Raw genomic sequence first — 14,925 nt, forward strand, 5'->3', positions numbered from 1 at the left:
AAAATACAAAAATTAGCCGGGCTTGCCCGTGGTGGCGGACGCTTGTAATCCCTGCTACTCAAGAGGCTGAGGCAGGAGAATCTCTTCAATGGGAGAATCTCTTAGGTGTTTTCATCTCTTAGACGGAAAACAAATCTGGAGTGTTGGTGAAAAAGACTGATTCTGGCTGGAGGAGATAATTATAATAATAGCGTAGTTATCTTTCTGTGGGTTTCACGTCCAGAACACTTAAAACATTTAGAAAACCTTGCTGGGTCAGGGATTTAGTCATCTTTGCAGCTCTCACGGACGGCATCCACCAAAGCGCTTTCCAAGTACTTCATTGCTCAATAAACGTTTGCTGGAGAAACCGGCGAATAAAGATGAAATAATAAAACGTGGACGGATTTTAGAAAGAGAAGGAACCCCCGAGCTCATGCTTTGCACGATCACCCTCACCAGCCCCAGCAGTTTTCGAGTAAATGGAAGCCCGGGGAGTGAGTCGTAGGCAGCGGCCCCCGGGGAACGCGTTTCAGGCCGGCCCGGGTGGTGAGTGCTTTCCGCCGCCTCCCCTACACTCTCTGCTGTTCCTATCAAACTTCTTCCCAGCCTTCCACGCCGCGGGAACGCCCAGGGACCGCCCATCCCCCGGGACCGCCCATCTCCCCGCCCGCCCCCGCCCGCGCTCCCGCCCCCGCCCCCGCCAAACTGAGCAATACCCAGAGAGGATGGAAATGGCGAAGTGGCCTAGCGCCTGCCCGCTCCCGCGCATGCTCCCTGACTTCACCAGGGTCACGCTGCAGCCCGCAGGAAGGAAAATCCACTTCTCCGCGTTTTGGAGGTGACCTGGAAGCCGTTCAAATGCTCTGGCTTCTCAGAAGAGGAGGGTACCGGGCGGTAACGAGGAGCCAAGGGGAGGCGACGGCTCGTAAAACCCGGAAAAGCTTTCCCGATCCACTCTGCGGGCCTCCGAGCGCCTCCAGACATGCGCAGTAGCCTCTCCCGCGGTGGCGGCAGTGGCTGCCGTGGCTGCTGAGTGTCCAGAGTCGGACGTTCCGGCCGCTTCGGGCTGGCGGCTGGAGAGCGCCCGCGTCATGTCGGCCCAGGGGGACTGCGAGTTCCTGGTGCAGCGAGCCCGGGAGTTGGTGCCGCAGGACCTGTGGGCAGCCAAGGCGTGGCTGATCACGGCCCGCAGCCTCTACCCCGCAGACTTTAACATCCAGGTGAGGTCCCGGCAGTGCTCGCCCTGCGGGGAGGTGCGCGTTCCGGTCGCTCGGGTTGCCCAGGCTCAGAGCTGCGCCTGCCTGGAGGCAGCCGCCTCCTGCCCGGCCCCCTCTTTTCTCCCCTCCCACTCCCTCTTCTCTCCCCTCCCATCCTACACCTTTCACCCGCCTCGCTCCTACACCTTCCAGGAGCCCTCTCCCCACCACTTGAGAGACGGCCGACCCCGCTTGAGGTCGGGTGTGCTTGGGTCCCTGGGGCCCTGCGTGCCATCTGGCCTAGACAGCACATGATCGCTACTAGCAAAAGGCCATTCGCTCATTCATTCATCATAATGGCAGCCGTTTGTTCAGTGCCAGCGACTTTGGAAACATTATTCCACTTAATCCTGGGAGCCTGAGATTGCAAGTGAACCCCAGGGTCACACTCTAAGCCGAATGGCAAGGCTGCCATATATGTGGCGGTGTGTCACCAGGCGGAGCTTCACTCTCAGGTCCTCCCTTCCCGCGGGAGGGCCAAGGAGAGATGCTGGATGAGCTGGGAACCTTCCAGGCAGGGGTGAATGACCAGGGTACCTGATGTGTGTTGCAGTATGAGATGTACACCATCGAGCGGAATGCAGAGCGGACCGCCACCGCCGGGAGGCTGCTGTACGACATGTGAGTGGGACGCTTGCCATCACTTTTACTGCACTGCATCTCTCCATGAGGTTTTGTTTCTGTCTGCAGAAGTGGGAGTTGGGGGAAGATCTTCAAGTTCATCTACATCTTCGATACCTAAAGCAAACCTAGTAAGGAGTCCAGGTCTGCCATAAATTGCTGATGTGGCTTTTGCAGAAGAGTTTAATTGTTATTCCTATGTTTTATCCTTGTTAAAACTTCTATTCCATAATTCATTCTAGAAAGAATATGTGCTCATTGCAAAAATTCAAACACTACTTCTTATAGAGAATAAAAAGTGAAAGTGCCTCCTAAACTCAACCAGAATTAAGTTTTGTAGGCAGTATATCTATATCTATATCTATATCTATATCTATATATACATAATACATAAATAGGTTTTTGGGGGGAAGAGGTGACAAAAGTGAGACCATACTACCCTTGCCCTGCAGCATGTTTCCTTTACTCACTGTAATGGATCCCTTCCCATATCAGTACGTGGAGATCCACTGCATTTCTTTTCATGCCTGTGTAGTGTTTCATAGCCACTCTTTTCTTGGTAGACATTTAAATAGATAGTTTTAGATTATTTGAAATTGTGTTCAGTGTGTCAACAATTTTGTAGTCATATTTTGGTGTTTTTCTGTGGAACAGATTCTAAGACATTTTCATAGTTAAAGGTTATGCGCATTTGAAAGTTTGATACACTATGAAATTACTCTCCAAAACGGGTGATCCCAATCTACGTTGCCACCAACGGTGTATAAAGAATGTGTTTTCCCATACCCTTCCCAACATTGGATATTATTAGTCTCCTTTTAGTTCCTACCACTGTGATAGGAGAAAATGGTATCTTGCTATTTTTTTTAAAATTCTGTACTACTCGTACTAAGATTCAGTATTGTTTCAACTGTTCTCTTTGGCTATGTGTATTCTGTGATTTGCCTTTGCCTATTTTTTCTTTCGAATAGTTTTTTATTCTTGTTGACTTTTAGGATTTCTTTCTATATTATGGTTGTCTTTTCACCTATAAAGCCCACTAAAGACTTATGTGAGTACTCTCATTTTTATAAATCAAATAATTCTTGTTTTTACATTTTTATTTTGGTTTGTTTTGGCACGTCTAAGCATTCACTTGGAATAAAGGAAACTTTTTCACCAAATGCTAATGTTTTTTTCTTTTGGATACTGTATAGACTTTGACATTTTAATTTAATGTATTTATTTTAAAAATAGGTTTGTGAATTTCCCAGATCAGCCGGTGGTGTGGAGAGAAATCAGCATTATTACATCAGCATTAAGGAATGATTCACAGGACAAACAAACCCAATTCTTAAGAAGTAAGAATAATGGTGTATAAGTTACCATTTCTGGAATACCAAATCATAGATAGTAATTTCACACACAAAAAAGTCACACCTGGGGTATTGATAACCCTATATATGTTTTATTCTTGGCAACCAAAGTCTATAATCATGTCACTCAGTTCCTTGATTTGCTTAGAACCCTTTCAGCTTCTTTAAAGGATATGGATTTGTCAGTGAGACAAGAAATCAATTGTATATATTTTTAACAGGTTTTACAGTAACCAGATAGCAGCTATAGATTAACTAGCTCTCCATAAAATTGGAGAGAAGCTTTTAGTAATTTAGAAGCTTTCTCTTTAAACTTCTCCATGTTGCTGTAGTCAATCAAAGATTTCAAATTCTACATAAAATAGCAAGTAGATGTTTAGGTCATTTCAGCTTCAAAAAGCACATGCTCTCTATCTCAGCCTGCAACAGGCATTCTTGTGACCATTCACATACGTCATTGTTTTTTGAATTTGATCCGTCTGCCAAATATTTTACCATTATTCAGCAAACATCCTGTACCAGATACTATTGGCCCCAAAAGGCTGCCAGGTTGTAGGTGAAACTTAACCACATTGGTGTCACATGTAGTGTTGACTGTTCTGTACATGAAAATGCCTTACTCAGCACTTTTTGCTGCAGTCTTTTCTGTCCGCAAGAAACTTTTAAAAGTGAAATATGTTTCGTACAGGTTTATTTGAAACTCTGCCTGGTCGGGTCCAGTGTGAAATGTTACTAAAGGTCACGGAACAATGCTTCAACACTTTAGAACGATCAGAAATGTTGCTTCTACTTTTGAGGCGCTTCCCTGAAACGGTGGTGCAACATGGGGTGAGATTTTATTCTTTCCCTTCTCTTAATATAAAATACAATGGGTCATCAACAGATTCATCAGTATGGTGAGGAATACAAAGCAGAAGTTTCTGAAGAGTACTGGTTAAGATTGAACTGAAAGAAAAGGTTCTTTGTTAGTAAAGCTAAACGGACATTCTTTTTACCAAATTTTAGAAGTTTCCAGGAGAAGCTATTTTGTCAGAAAGATTACCAAGCTCTGACAGTACTATTTATTTGCAATCCGTATGTTAAAAAGTAATCTTTTTCCATTGTATTCTACAATGTGCTTTTGAATTTAGGGTACAGTTTATAGTCTTTTAACAGATGCGTTTTTCCTGTGCTTCTGCCCTATGAAGACTGTTTTCATTCTATTCCTGCCCCTTCCCTTCATCTGTACTAATTATTGAGTGCTATTGGCAGGCATGGGTAAGTGCTAAGTATCTCCTATCTTCCTAAACCCCCTTAAGTAAATAGTATCCCACTTCACAGATGACGAAACTGAGCATTTCATGTTTTAGTAACTTCCCATAGCCAGTGAGGTGTCAGGAGTCAAACCATTCATTCGATTCGTTCATACTCTGTGGCTTATTCTTTCCCATGCCAGTTTTCTGGCATCTGGCCCTGGTTAATCATTTCCATACCTGCTTGTGTTAGAATCCTAGGGTTGCCATAACAAAGTACCACAAACTGGGTAGCTTAAAACAACAGAATGACTCTCCCAATTCTGGAGGCTAGAAGTCTGAAAGCCAGGCGTTGGCAGAGCCATGTTCCCTCTGAAGGCTCTGGGGAAGAATCTTTCTTTACCTCTCCCTGGCTTCTGATGGTTGTCAGTACTCTTTGGCATTCCCTGGCTGGCAGCTGCATCACTCCTCCAATTTCTCCTCCATCATCACATGATCTTTCTTTTGTGCCTGTGTCTTTACATGGCCTTTTTTTGGTTTTTGTTTGTTTTTGAGGCAGAGTCTTGCTCTGTTGCTCAGGCAGCAGTGCAGTGGCATGATCTTGGCTCACTGCAGCCTCTGCCTCCTGGGTTCAAGCAATTCTCACGCCTCAGCCTCCTGAGTAGCTGGGATTACAGGTGTGTGTACATGGCCATGTTGTAAGGATGCTAGTCATTGGATTGAGGGCCTTTCTAATCCACTATGACCTCATCTTAATTAATTATATCTACAAGGGCACCTGTTTTTTTTTTGTTTTTGTTTTTGTTTTTTTTGAGATGGAGTCTCGCTCTGTCGCCCAGGCTGGAGTGCAGTGGTCAGATCTCAGCTCACTGCAAGCTCCGCCTCCCGGGTTTAGGCCACTCTCCTGCCTCAGCCTCCCGAGTAGCTGGGACTATAGGCGCCCGCCACCTCATCCGGCTAGTTTTTTTTTTTTTGTATTTTTTTTAGTAGAGATGGGGTTTCACCATGTTAGTCAGGATGGTCTCGATCTCCTGACCTCGTGATCCACCCGTCTCAGCCTCCCAAAGTGCTGGGATTACAGGCTTGAGCCACCGTGCCCAGCCAAGGGCATTTTTTAAAAAAAAAAGTTAAGATATATATGAGGTCACATTCTGAGGTTCTGGGGGGATATGAATTTGGGAGACACTGTGCAGCCCAGCACACTTTCTGTTCATAACTGTGACCTTTAACCTTCTGTGTGATGTTATCTTTCGCACTTTTCCACTCCTATGAGGCATCCCTGTGTGGTCACAAGGAAGCTGACACCAATGTCTTGGTGGATTTGGGTAAGAGACTGTCTACTATGCTAGGGCATCAGCAATGGAAAGGTAGCCTTAAAACTCTGACCTTTCTGCCCAATCTACGCCAGACTGTATGACTGGCTACTCCTGAGAACTGATCTTGAACATGATATGTTTTGTCTATATTGATACATCTTCATGTAGAGAATAAATTTAAGTTTCTTTATTTCTTAGAAAATCTCTGCCTCCAGTTCCAATGCTTCCTTTACATTTCTATAGACATTTTGTTAATTCTTGTTCATCGTTAATTAGAATTTTGCTAATTCTGAAGAGAATAACCAAGACAGAGTGGTCAGATGTTCAGGTGAATTTGGCCTTCTAGGGTGTGTGGCTGGTGCATTCTTTTACTTTCTAGTTTTTAAAATGTGATTATTTGTTTCTCAGGTAAGTTTGATTACACCAACTATGATAAGTTAAAAAAAAAAACCCATTACTTCATATAGTTCTGACAACTTATGCTGTAACACATGTAAATGATTAATTTTGTTTTGAAATAGGTTGGCCTTGGGGAGGCACTGTTAGAGGCTGAAACTATTGAAGAACAAGAATCTCCTGTGAACTGCTTTAGAAAATTATTTGGTAAGGAAAATTGCATTCTCTATTACTTCTATGGTAAGTTAATATGCTGGGGTAAGTGTTGGTTCAGGGATAAGCTCATAGATGGAAGGCAGAGGAGCTCTGTGTGTTATGGCATTTAAGTTCTTCTTTTTTTTTTATTTAGAAAGCATTTTAGCTAGGCGTGGTGGCTCATGTCTGTAATCCTAGCACTTAGGGAGGCTGAGGTGAGTGGATCACGAAGTCAAGAGATGGAGACCATCCTGGCCAACATGGTGAAACCCTGTCTCTACTAAAACTACAAAAATTAGCTGGGCGTGGTGTTGCATGCCTGTAGTCCCAGCTACTAGGCAGGCTGAGGCAGGGGAATTGCCTGAACCCGGGAGGCGGATGTTGCAGTAAGCCAAGATCACGCCACTGCACTCCAGCCTGGTGACGGAGCGAGACTCTGTCTCAAAAAAAAAAAGCATTTTAAACAACTTCTAAACTTCTGTTATGTAAGATCTGATACCTCTGAAAGAATATGATAACTGTATATGTAAGTATGAAGCATAATAGTAAAGAAACATCTGAATTCAATGGAAGAACTGCACCCTCACCCACAGCATAGAACTGCTTGTGTGTTTCCTCCCTGACTCCAGCTACTGGTGTCTCTCTGCACAGCACATTTTGAATACATGAGTCGTAAGGGATTTTCCCCCTATATATTTTAGATACTACATCACATGAACTCTAAAAGCTTTTGTATCTGTTGGAACTCTAGGCTAGATAACCTAATTAATTTATTTATTCTTTTTCTCCTCCAACAGTTTGTGATGTCCTTCCTCTAATAATTAACAACCATGATGTTCGACTGCCTGCCAATTTATTATATAAGTACTTGAACAAAGCAGCTGAATTTTATATCAATTATGTCACTAGGTCTACTCAAACAGAAAATCAGCATCAAGGTAAGGAAGAATATCCTGTACTTTTATTTAAATAGGCTTTAGTAAAATTGCAAATTCCGAAACCCCTCAATATTCTGATTATTCTCCTCTGGATACGTACCAGTTTGGGAGTGTTTCAAAAGATGGTATCTAGAAAAAAGTACTAGAGTTAAAAGATGAGGCTTTTCTGGAAGCAGTGCCACCCCTTGATCAAAACAGTCTTCTGGCTGAGCTGTAACGTTATTGCATGGAACATTATACATGTACCATGATGAAGTAGTGAAGTAGTGGAAATTACTTCTTGCTTATACCAGTGGCCTGTTGTCGGTCCTTGAGCAAAACATAAATGTGTTGGAATTCTGTGCTCTGTGCGTTTTCATGGGGAGTCAGACTTTCTTTATCAGGTACCATGTCAACAATAAGTCATAATGTTAATTGTAAGTTCCTTTTTTCTTCCGTCTCAGGTGCCCAGGATACATCTGATTTAATGTCACCTAGCAAACGTAGCTCTCAGAAGTATGTAATAGAAGGGCTGACCGAAAAATCATCCCAGATCGTGGACCCTTGGGAGAGGTTGTTTAAGATTTTAAATGTTGTTGGAATGAGATGTGAATGGCAGATGGATAAAGGAAGACGGTAATAAATAGCTTATTTCCAGAATTGCCTATTGATTCTTTTGGCTCCTTATAAAAACAAAAACATGCTTTTTAAAACTGTGTAATGCACAGGTATAGTTTTTGGGCAAATTTTGTGACACTCAATACTTAGGCAAAAGAGGATGGTTTTTCATTTTATCAAAAGATTTCTGGCTGAGCACAGTGGCTCACACCTGTAATCCCAGTGCTTTGGGAGGCTGAGGTGGGTAGATCACTTGAGGTCAGGAGTTGGAGACCAGCCTGGCCAACATGATGAAACCCCATGTCTACTAAAAATACAAAAACTAGCCAGGCATGGTGGTGCATGCCTGTAGTCCCAGCTACTTGGGAGGCTGAGGTGAGAGAATCACTTCGCCAGGAGGCGAAGGCTACGATAGGCCAAGATCACACCACTGCACTCCAGCCTGGGTGACAGAGTGAGACACTGTCTCCAAAAAAGAAGAAGAAGAAAAAAAAAATTCTTACTGAAATATGAACTGTTAAGACGATGTTGTGTTTGAACCTCTCCTTGCTACGTCAGAGAAAAGCTACTTAGCATGTTTGTGTCATGAAATCTTGATCACCACCCTAATTCAGAAGGGAAAAGTTACCATTTATATTGAACAATAAAGAATAGTTTTACATGCCTAGAGCAACATTTGGTACACGTAATGGTACCACCAGAGCTTTCCTTTAGACTTTTTGCTGACCAGCCCAGAGTCATCGAGTAGGTTTCATCATTCCTTCTTTTTTAGAAGCTATGGAGATATTTTGCATAGAATGAAGGATCTCTGCAGATACATGAACAACTTTGATAGTGAAGCACATGCGAAATATAAAAACCAAGTGGTGTATTCCACCATGCTGGTCTTCTTTAAGAATGCATTCCAGTATGTCAACAGCATACAGCCGTCTCTCTTCCAAGGTTGGTTTGCAAATTTTAGTGTCCAAAAAGCCGGTTCATACTGTGGGGATGGTAAGGAAGATGAAAGTGTTTATCCACTATTGTTGGATCCGAATAACTGTGGGGCAGTACCAGTCCTTTTTATAGTTGGTGATTTGGTTTTGTTTAGTTTGGCTTAATTGGTAGTTTTTATGTAAGTATGTTTCATTAAAAGTTTCTATATCAAAGGGCATAATGGTACTGCACAACTAAATACAGATACCAAATGCCACTATTTTGAAAATAACAGCAGGCTGGGCGCGGTGGCTCACGCCTGTAATCCCAGCACTTTGGAAGGTGAGGCCAGCGGATCACTTGAGGTCGGGAGTTTGAGACCAGCCTGGCCAATATGGTGAAACCCCATCTCTACTAAAAATACAAATATTAGCCGGGCATGATTGAGAGCACCTGTAATCCCAGCTACTTGGGAGGCTGAGGCAGGAGAATCTCCTGAACCCAGTAGGCAGAGGCTGCAGTGAGCTGAGGTCACACCTTGCACTCCAGCCTGGGCGACAGAGCAAGGCTCCATCTAAGAAAAAACCAGTAGATGTAACAGCATATTTAAGTAGATTTCATGAAGACATCACAGTAGGCAAAGATTTATTCAGTAAAATATCCATTTTATATATAGAGTGTATGCATAAATATACTGTAGAAAATTTGAAAAATGGAAATAAGAGTGAAATCACCCACAATCCTTCCAGTATAATACAGCATTTGTTTTTATGTATTGCCTTATAATATCCCATATATTTAGATTTTGTTTGGAATTTGTAACTATAATGTAAGTATAATTTGGTAGTCTTTTTATGGTACTTTAATGACTCATGATCATTATAAAAAATTTGCAGATACATAACAAATACAAAGAAGGAACTGTCACTTGTATTCCACTACTGACAGGAAGTCTTTAACAATTTGGTATATATCTTTACAGTCTTTTTCTTCTATGTGCATCTACTTGTTTGTTTACCTAATTGAGATCACACTGAACATATTTTTAATGACTTTTGTCATGACAGTTGAGTAAGCTTCTCCCTTGTTTTAAGTATTCTTTTCCTAGCTGCTTTATTTATTTATTTATTTATTTAGTCTTGCTCTGTTGCCCAGGTTGGAGTGCAGCAGTGGGTTCAAGCAATTCTCCTGCCTCAGCCTCCCGCGTAGCTGGGACTACAGGCGCTGCCACCATGCCTGGCTAATGTTTTGTATTTTTAGTAGAGACATGGTTTCGCCATGTTGCCCAGGCTGGTTTCAAGCTCCCAAACTCAGGCAATCCACCCACCTCAGGCTCCCAAAGTGCTGGGATTATAGGCATGAGCCACGGCGCCGGGCCTCCTTGCTGCATTTGTAAGTGTTGGTGTTTTTCCCCATCCTTAGGTCCTAATGCCCCGAGCCAAGTTCCACTGGTTCTTCTCGAAGATGTATCGAACGTGTATGGTGATGTAGAAATTGATCGTAATAAACACATCCATAAAAAGAGGAAACTAGCTGAAGGAAGAGAAAAAACCATGGTAAGGCTTTCAAATATACTTACTAACAGATTGGATGGGACGGTTTGCTAGAGATGAATCTTTGTAAAATATGGCTTTGGAGCTAAATCAATAAAGCTTGGGTTTTAAAATCGTATGATATATTAATAATTACTAAGTCAGTGGTTCTCCACTGGAGGTGATTTGCCCTTTAGGGCACATTTGGCAATGTCTGGAGACATTTTTGGTTGTCACAGCTTGGTGGGGAGGGGCCAGGGATGCTGCTGAGCACTTCACAGTGTACTGCCCAAAAGGACAGTGATGAGGTGGAGAACCCATGGTATACGTTCCTTACACATGTTTTGACTGAATGGCATTGATTCCGTTTAAAAAACAAAACCAGCATGGCATCGGACCTCTAGAGCAGGGTGCAGTGTGGGGTACTGGCCTCAGAATGGAAAGCTCTGAGGTGTGCAGGGCAGCAGGAACAGCCTGTGGGCAGATGCAGAAAAGATTTCATGAAGGAGGTCAACACTGAAATCAGTGCTGAAAGATGGAGGGTTTTGTCCGTTGGAATTGGGAGGTAGATTTTGTTGAGAGGGAAAAGTTTGCACAAAGATGCAAGAAGCCCGAGAACGTGAAGAGTCGTCAGTCCTCTAACCTGACCAAGCAGTGCCCCAAGCCCGTCGAGGCTGTGCTCCATGGTTACAGTGCTTTTCCCTCGAATCTCTGCGCAGCTAGGTCCTGGTCACTTGGTCCCAGCCCAAACGAGTCTCCCTCTGAGACTTCTCCTGAACACCCATCTGAAGTAGCTGTCCGGGTCTTTCTTTTTATTCCTCTGTTTTAATTCTCTGCGGCATCCTCCTTGCTATCTGTGTTTTCTTGTTTATTCACTGACTGGTTTACTTCTTCACTAGAGCACAAGCTCCGTGGGGCCTAGCATTTTCTCTGCCTCGTCCTGTACCGTACCCCAGGCATCTGAGTAGTGCCTGGGCTGGAGCAGGTGTCTGGCGACCATCTGGTGAAGGGGGGAATTCCCATTGATCCCTCCTGGGTTTGGCATGCAGGCTATGGGATGGCTGTTTAAACCTGGCCCAGCTGTTCTTCCTTCCGGTTTTTTTTTTTTTTGGCCTGTCAAGCATTCATCTAGCGAGCCCTGTTCTCATAACCCGGCCTTCCACCCAATGTGGGATTTCCATCCATTTTTGTTTTCATGGTCTTAACTGATTTCATCCTGATTTTCATTCTATCCCTGAGTCTGCCCCAACCGGATGCAGGTCCAGACCTTAAAGGCCCATGAGCTCAGCTCAGAGATATCTTGCTTTGTTCACAGTGTTTTGTTTGTTTAAATAACCTAGCATTTAAAAATTAGAAACCAGGCTGGGTGCAGTGGCTCACGCCTGTAATCCCAGCACTTTGGGGGGCCAAGGGAGGAGGATCACCAGCCCAGGAGTTTAAGACCCACCTGGGCAATATAGTGAGACCCCATCTCTATAAAAAATGAAAGAAAAACTAGCTGGCTGGTGGCATGCCCCTGTCATCCCAACTGCTTCAGAGGCTGAGATGAGAAGACCCCTTGAGCTCAGGAGTTCAAGGTTCCAGTGAGTGATGACCACACCACGGCCCTCCAGCCCGAGCAACAGAGGGAGACCCTGTCTATAAAAATAAAATAAAATAAAAAGTAGAAACCTAGCATTTCTCATGATAATCCAGATTTCTGACTTCCTTTTTGTAATTAGGATATCTGATCACACTGGCCCCTGGTGGTAACCCACAACTGGAGTTGGGGGGTGGCCCACATCAGTTCTCCAGCCAGCTTACATCACAGGCACATGCGACGTCACAAGTGGCTGGTGCTGGGACGGGCCTCTCCTGTGGACATCTGTCCCCCACTTGGTGCATTCTTGCTTCAGAGCACACCCTCAGTGCTTCACAGTGTACTTGCACATTTCAAAATCAGTTTCTCTAAATTTAAAAACATTTGAAACTCACACTAGTCCCACCACATCTGGGGTCCTTTCATAACTTCCTGATCTTATGTTGAGGCAGGAATGTTTCCCATAAGCTGCAGCACTAGCGCCATGCATGTTCGTGTATATTAAGTTGCCATTACTTGGCAAAGAACAGGCCCCTGATGAAATAGTACCTGGCAGATAGGGTTGTGGGGTTTTTTTTTTGGTAGAGACAAGGTCTCTCTATGTTGCCCACATTGGTCTTGAATTCCTGGGCTTATGCAATCCTCCCACCTTGGCCTCCAAAATAGATGGGATTACAGGAGTGAACCACACACCTGGCCTGGTAGATAGGATTTGATTGGAAAGGGTGTTTTTTTCCTAATGCAAAAACATTACTTAGGGAGGATGAGAACATAGAGCAGAACGGTGGGGTAGGGTAAGGTTGCCAAGCACAGGGACTAGCAGGAAGATACCAAGCTCAGAAAGTGGAGAGAAAGGTAGGCAGCGGAGGGAGGGGCTGACAGCTTCCTGCCCGTCTTACCTGAGATGAGCTTGAGGATTGAAGCTTTTAGTGACAATAGTTGGGCGTATTTTTAAATGATCTTAGTGGAGTAAAGATCTGCAGGAAAAATTTAATTTGGGTCATTACATCAGTAAAATGACCTAGGTGGACTAAAAGATTCAGAAAATTCTTAGCAAAATAAAATTCAGTGGAGCTGTTTTACCTTTACATTTTTTTTTTTTTTTTTTGGCAAAACATCTGATTCTACCCAGCGGTATTTCTGATAATTGCCTTTCTCTGTAGCCCTCTCTTTTCTGAGGACTTTATATTACTTGAGATGAAAAGCAAGAAAAGTAGAAATCTGTATTGTAAAATACAGAGGGCATTGTTACGTAAGTGCAGACAAATGTACTTTCTGACCAGGACCTTGCACTGGGTGAGGAGAGCGAGAGAGGGGTGACCAGTGCAGGGGAGTCATGCACAGTGAACCAAAGATAACTAAGAGTTATTCTCTGACATTATTTCTTAGAAGACGCAGGCTTTAATTTTGTTGTTGTTGAGACGGAGTTTTGCTCCCTCGCCCAGGCTGGAGTGCAGTGGTGCGATCTCTGTTCACTGCAGCCTCTGCCTCCTGGGCTCAAGCGATTCTTGTGCCTCAGCCTCCTAAGTAGCTGGGATTACAGGTACACACCACCATGCCTGGCTGACTTTGTATTTTTAGCAGAGACTGGATTTCGCCATGTTGGCCAGGCTGGTCTCGAACTCCTGGCCTCAAGTGATCCATCCTCCTTGGCCTCCCACGGTGCTGGGATTATAGGCGTGAGCCTCCACGCCTGGCCCCGAGTTTAATTTTATCCCAGTACATGCCAAACCATTATTTGGAAGTCAATTAAATCATGTCACATATTAGAAAAAAAGAGTAAACTATAAACAGGACCTTTTTAAGCTGTGTCTCTCAAGGTAAAAATCTAAATTTTGACTTTCATAAAATTGATATTTTTAAACTTTGCTCAAAACCACCGCAAGCAAACATAAGAATTTAGCATCAGAAAAAAATTCACTCAATTTTAAAAGTAAAAATGGAATGTGTGAGAGTATAAAGACAAAAAAAATTAATTTTCAAAGCTAAATTGTTAAATTCAAAAACATTGTATGTATGTGGTATCCTTTGGTATAAAATTCATATCATGGGCAAAACTGGCAGCAATAATATGTTTCCATATATGACTATATTTATAACTGAATTAACCATGTTCTCCACATTCTTTAAGCAGAGTTCAGACGATGAAGACTGTTCGGCGAAAGGAAGAAATCGTCACATCGTAGTGAATAAAGCCGAACTTGCTAACTCCATTGAAGTGTTAGAAAGTTTTAAATTGGCCAGGGAGAGCTGGGAGTTGCTCTATTCCCTAGAATTCCTTGACAAAGGTAAGAAAGCACATGTCATTGGTACTGTTTAATGTTTTATATAAAATCATTATGCTACTTGAAATGTCAGGTCACTCATGGCAAATTAAGTAGATTCCAGTAGTTCATGCATTTTTTTTTTTTCTTGTTTTGAGATGGAGTCTCACTCTTTTTCACCCAGGCCGGAGTACAATGGCGTGATCTTGGCTCACCTCAACCTGCACCTCCTGGGTTCAAACAATTCTCCTGCCTCAGCCTCCCTAGTAGCTGGGATTACAGGCACGTAACACCATGCCTGGCTAATTTTTTGTCTTTTTAGTAGAGACGGGGTTTCGCTATGTTGATCAGACTGTTCTTAAACTCCTAGAGACGGGGTTTCGCTATGTTGATCAGACTGTTCTTAAACTCCTGACCACGTGATCTGCCTGCCTCAGCCTCCCAAACTGCTGAGATTACAGGCATGAGCCACCGTGCCCAGCCGTACTGCTATTCTTATCTGCATTAACTCCATTGTCTGAAAAACTCAAAATCCAAAAACTACAGGAAGCCTATTTTCCTTTGAATATACTGGGTATTTTGACATTGCTTAGAAATCACTAACTGTTTGCTAACTAAGGTATTCTTACTACACTTTGGAATCGGGGCTCCTTATTTTACTTTTAGCCCACGGACATTCATCCCCTGGCTGCAGTCATGTGTCAGACAGAGCCCTTGGCCAGATGTGCTGTGTCATCTTTTCTAAGT

The 14,925-nt window shown here is 43.4% G+C and overlaps 1 protein-coding gene across 9 annotated transcripts in view; it reads left to right on the forward strand.

The window, feature by feature from the left end:
- The first annotated feature begins 275 nt into the window (after window positions 1-275).
- The window catches only part of INTS10 (integrator complex subunit 10), a 35,675-nt gene continuing 21,025 nt past the window's right edge, over window positions 276-14,925 (forward strand). For 2 of the 9 annotated variants that reach the window (XM_033227026.1, XM_033227057.1), the window contains exons 1-10: window positions 276-1,202; window positions 1,792-1,859; window positions 3,096-3,199; window positions 3,903-4,042; window positions 6,284-6,365; window positions 7,151-7,291; window positions 7,735-7,906; window positions 8,661-8,830; window positions 10,226-10,359; window positions 14,046-14,202. In XM_033227026.1, the coding sequence (XP_033082917.1) occupies window positions 1,074-1,202; window positions 1,792-1,859; window positions 3,096-3,199; window positions 3,903-4,042; window positions 6,284-6,365; window positions 7,151-7,291; window positions 7,735-7,906; window positions 8,661-8,830; window positions 10,226-10,359; window positions 14,046-14,202 (1,297 nt within the window). In that variant the 5' untranslated portion in view covers window positions 276-1,073. Of the gene's footprint in view, window positions 1,203-1,791; window positions 2,004-3,095; window positions 3,200-3,902; window positions 4,043-6,283; window positions 6,366-7,150; window positions 7,292-7,734; window positions 7,907-8,660; window positions 8,831-10,225; window positions 10,360-14,045; window positions 14,203-14,925 lie in introns of those variants that run through there. The other 7 variants (XM_033227083.1, XM_033227087.1, XM_033227067.1 and 4 more) reach the window with 6 other exon arrangements.

Source organism: Trachypithecus francoisi, unplaced genomic scaffold, assembly GCF_009764315.1.
Source record: "Trachypithecus francoisi isolate TF-2019V2 unplaced genomic scaffold, Tfra_2.0 Contig01440, whole genome shotgun sequence".
In the NCBI taxonomy this organism is placed as follows: domain Eukaryota; kingdom Metazoa; phylum Chordata; class Mammalia; order Primates; family Cercopithecidae; genus Trachypithecus; species Trachypithecus francoisi.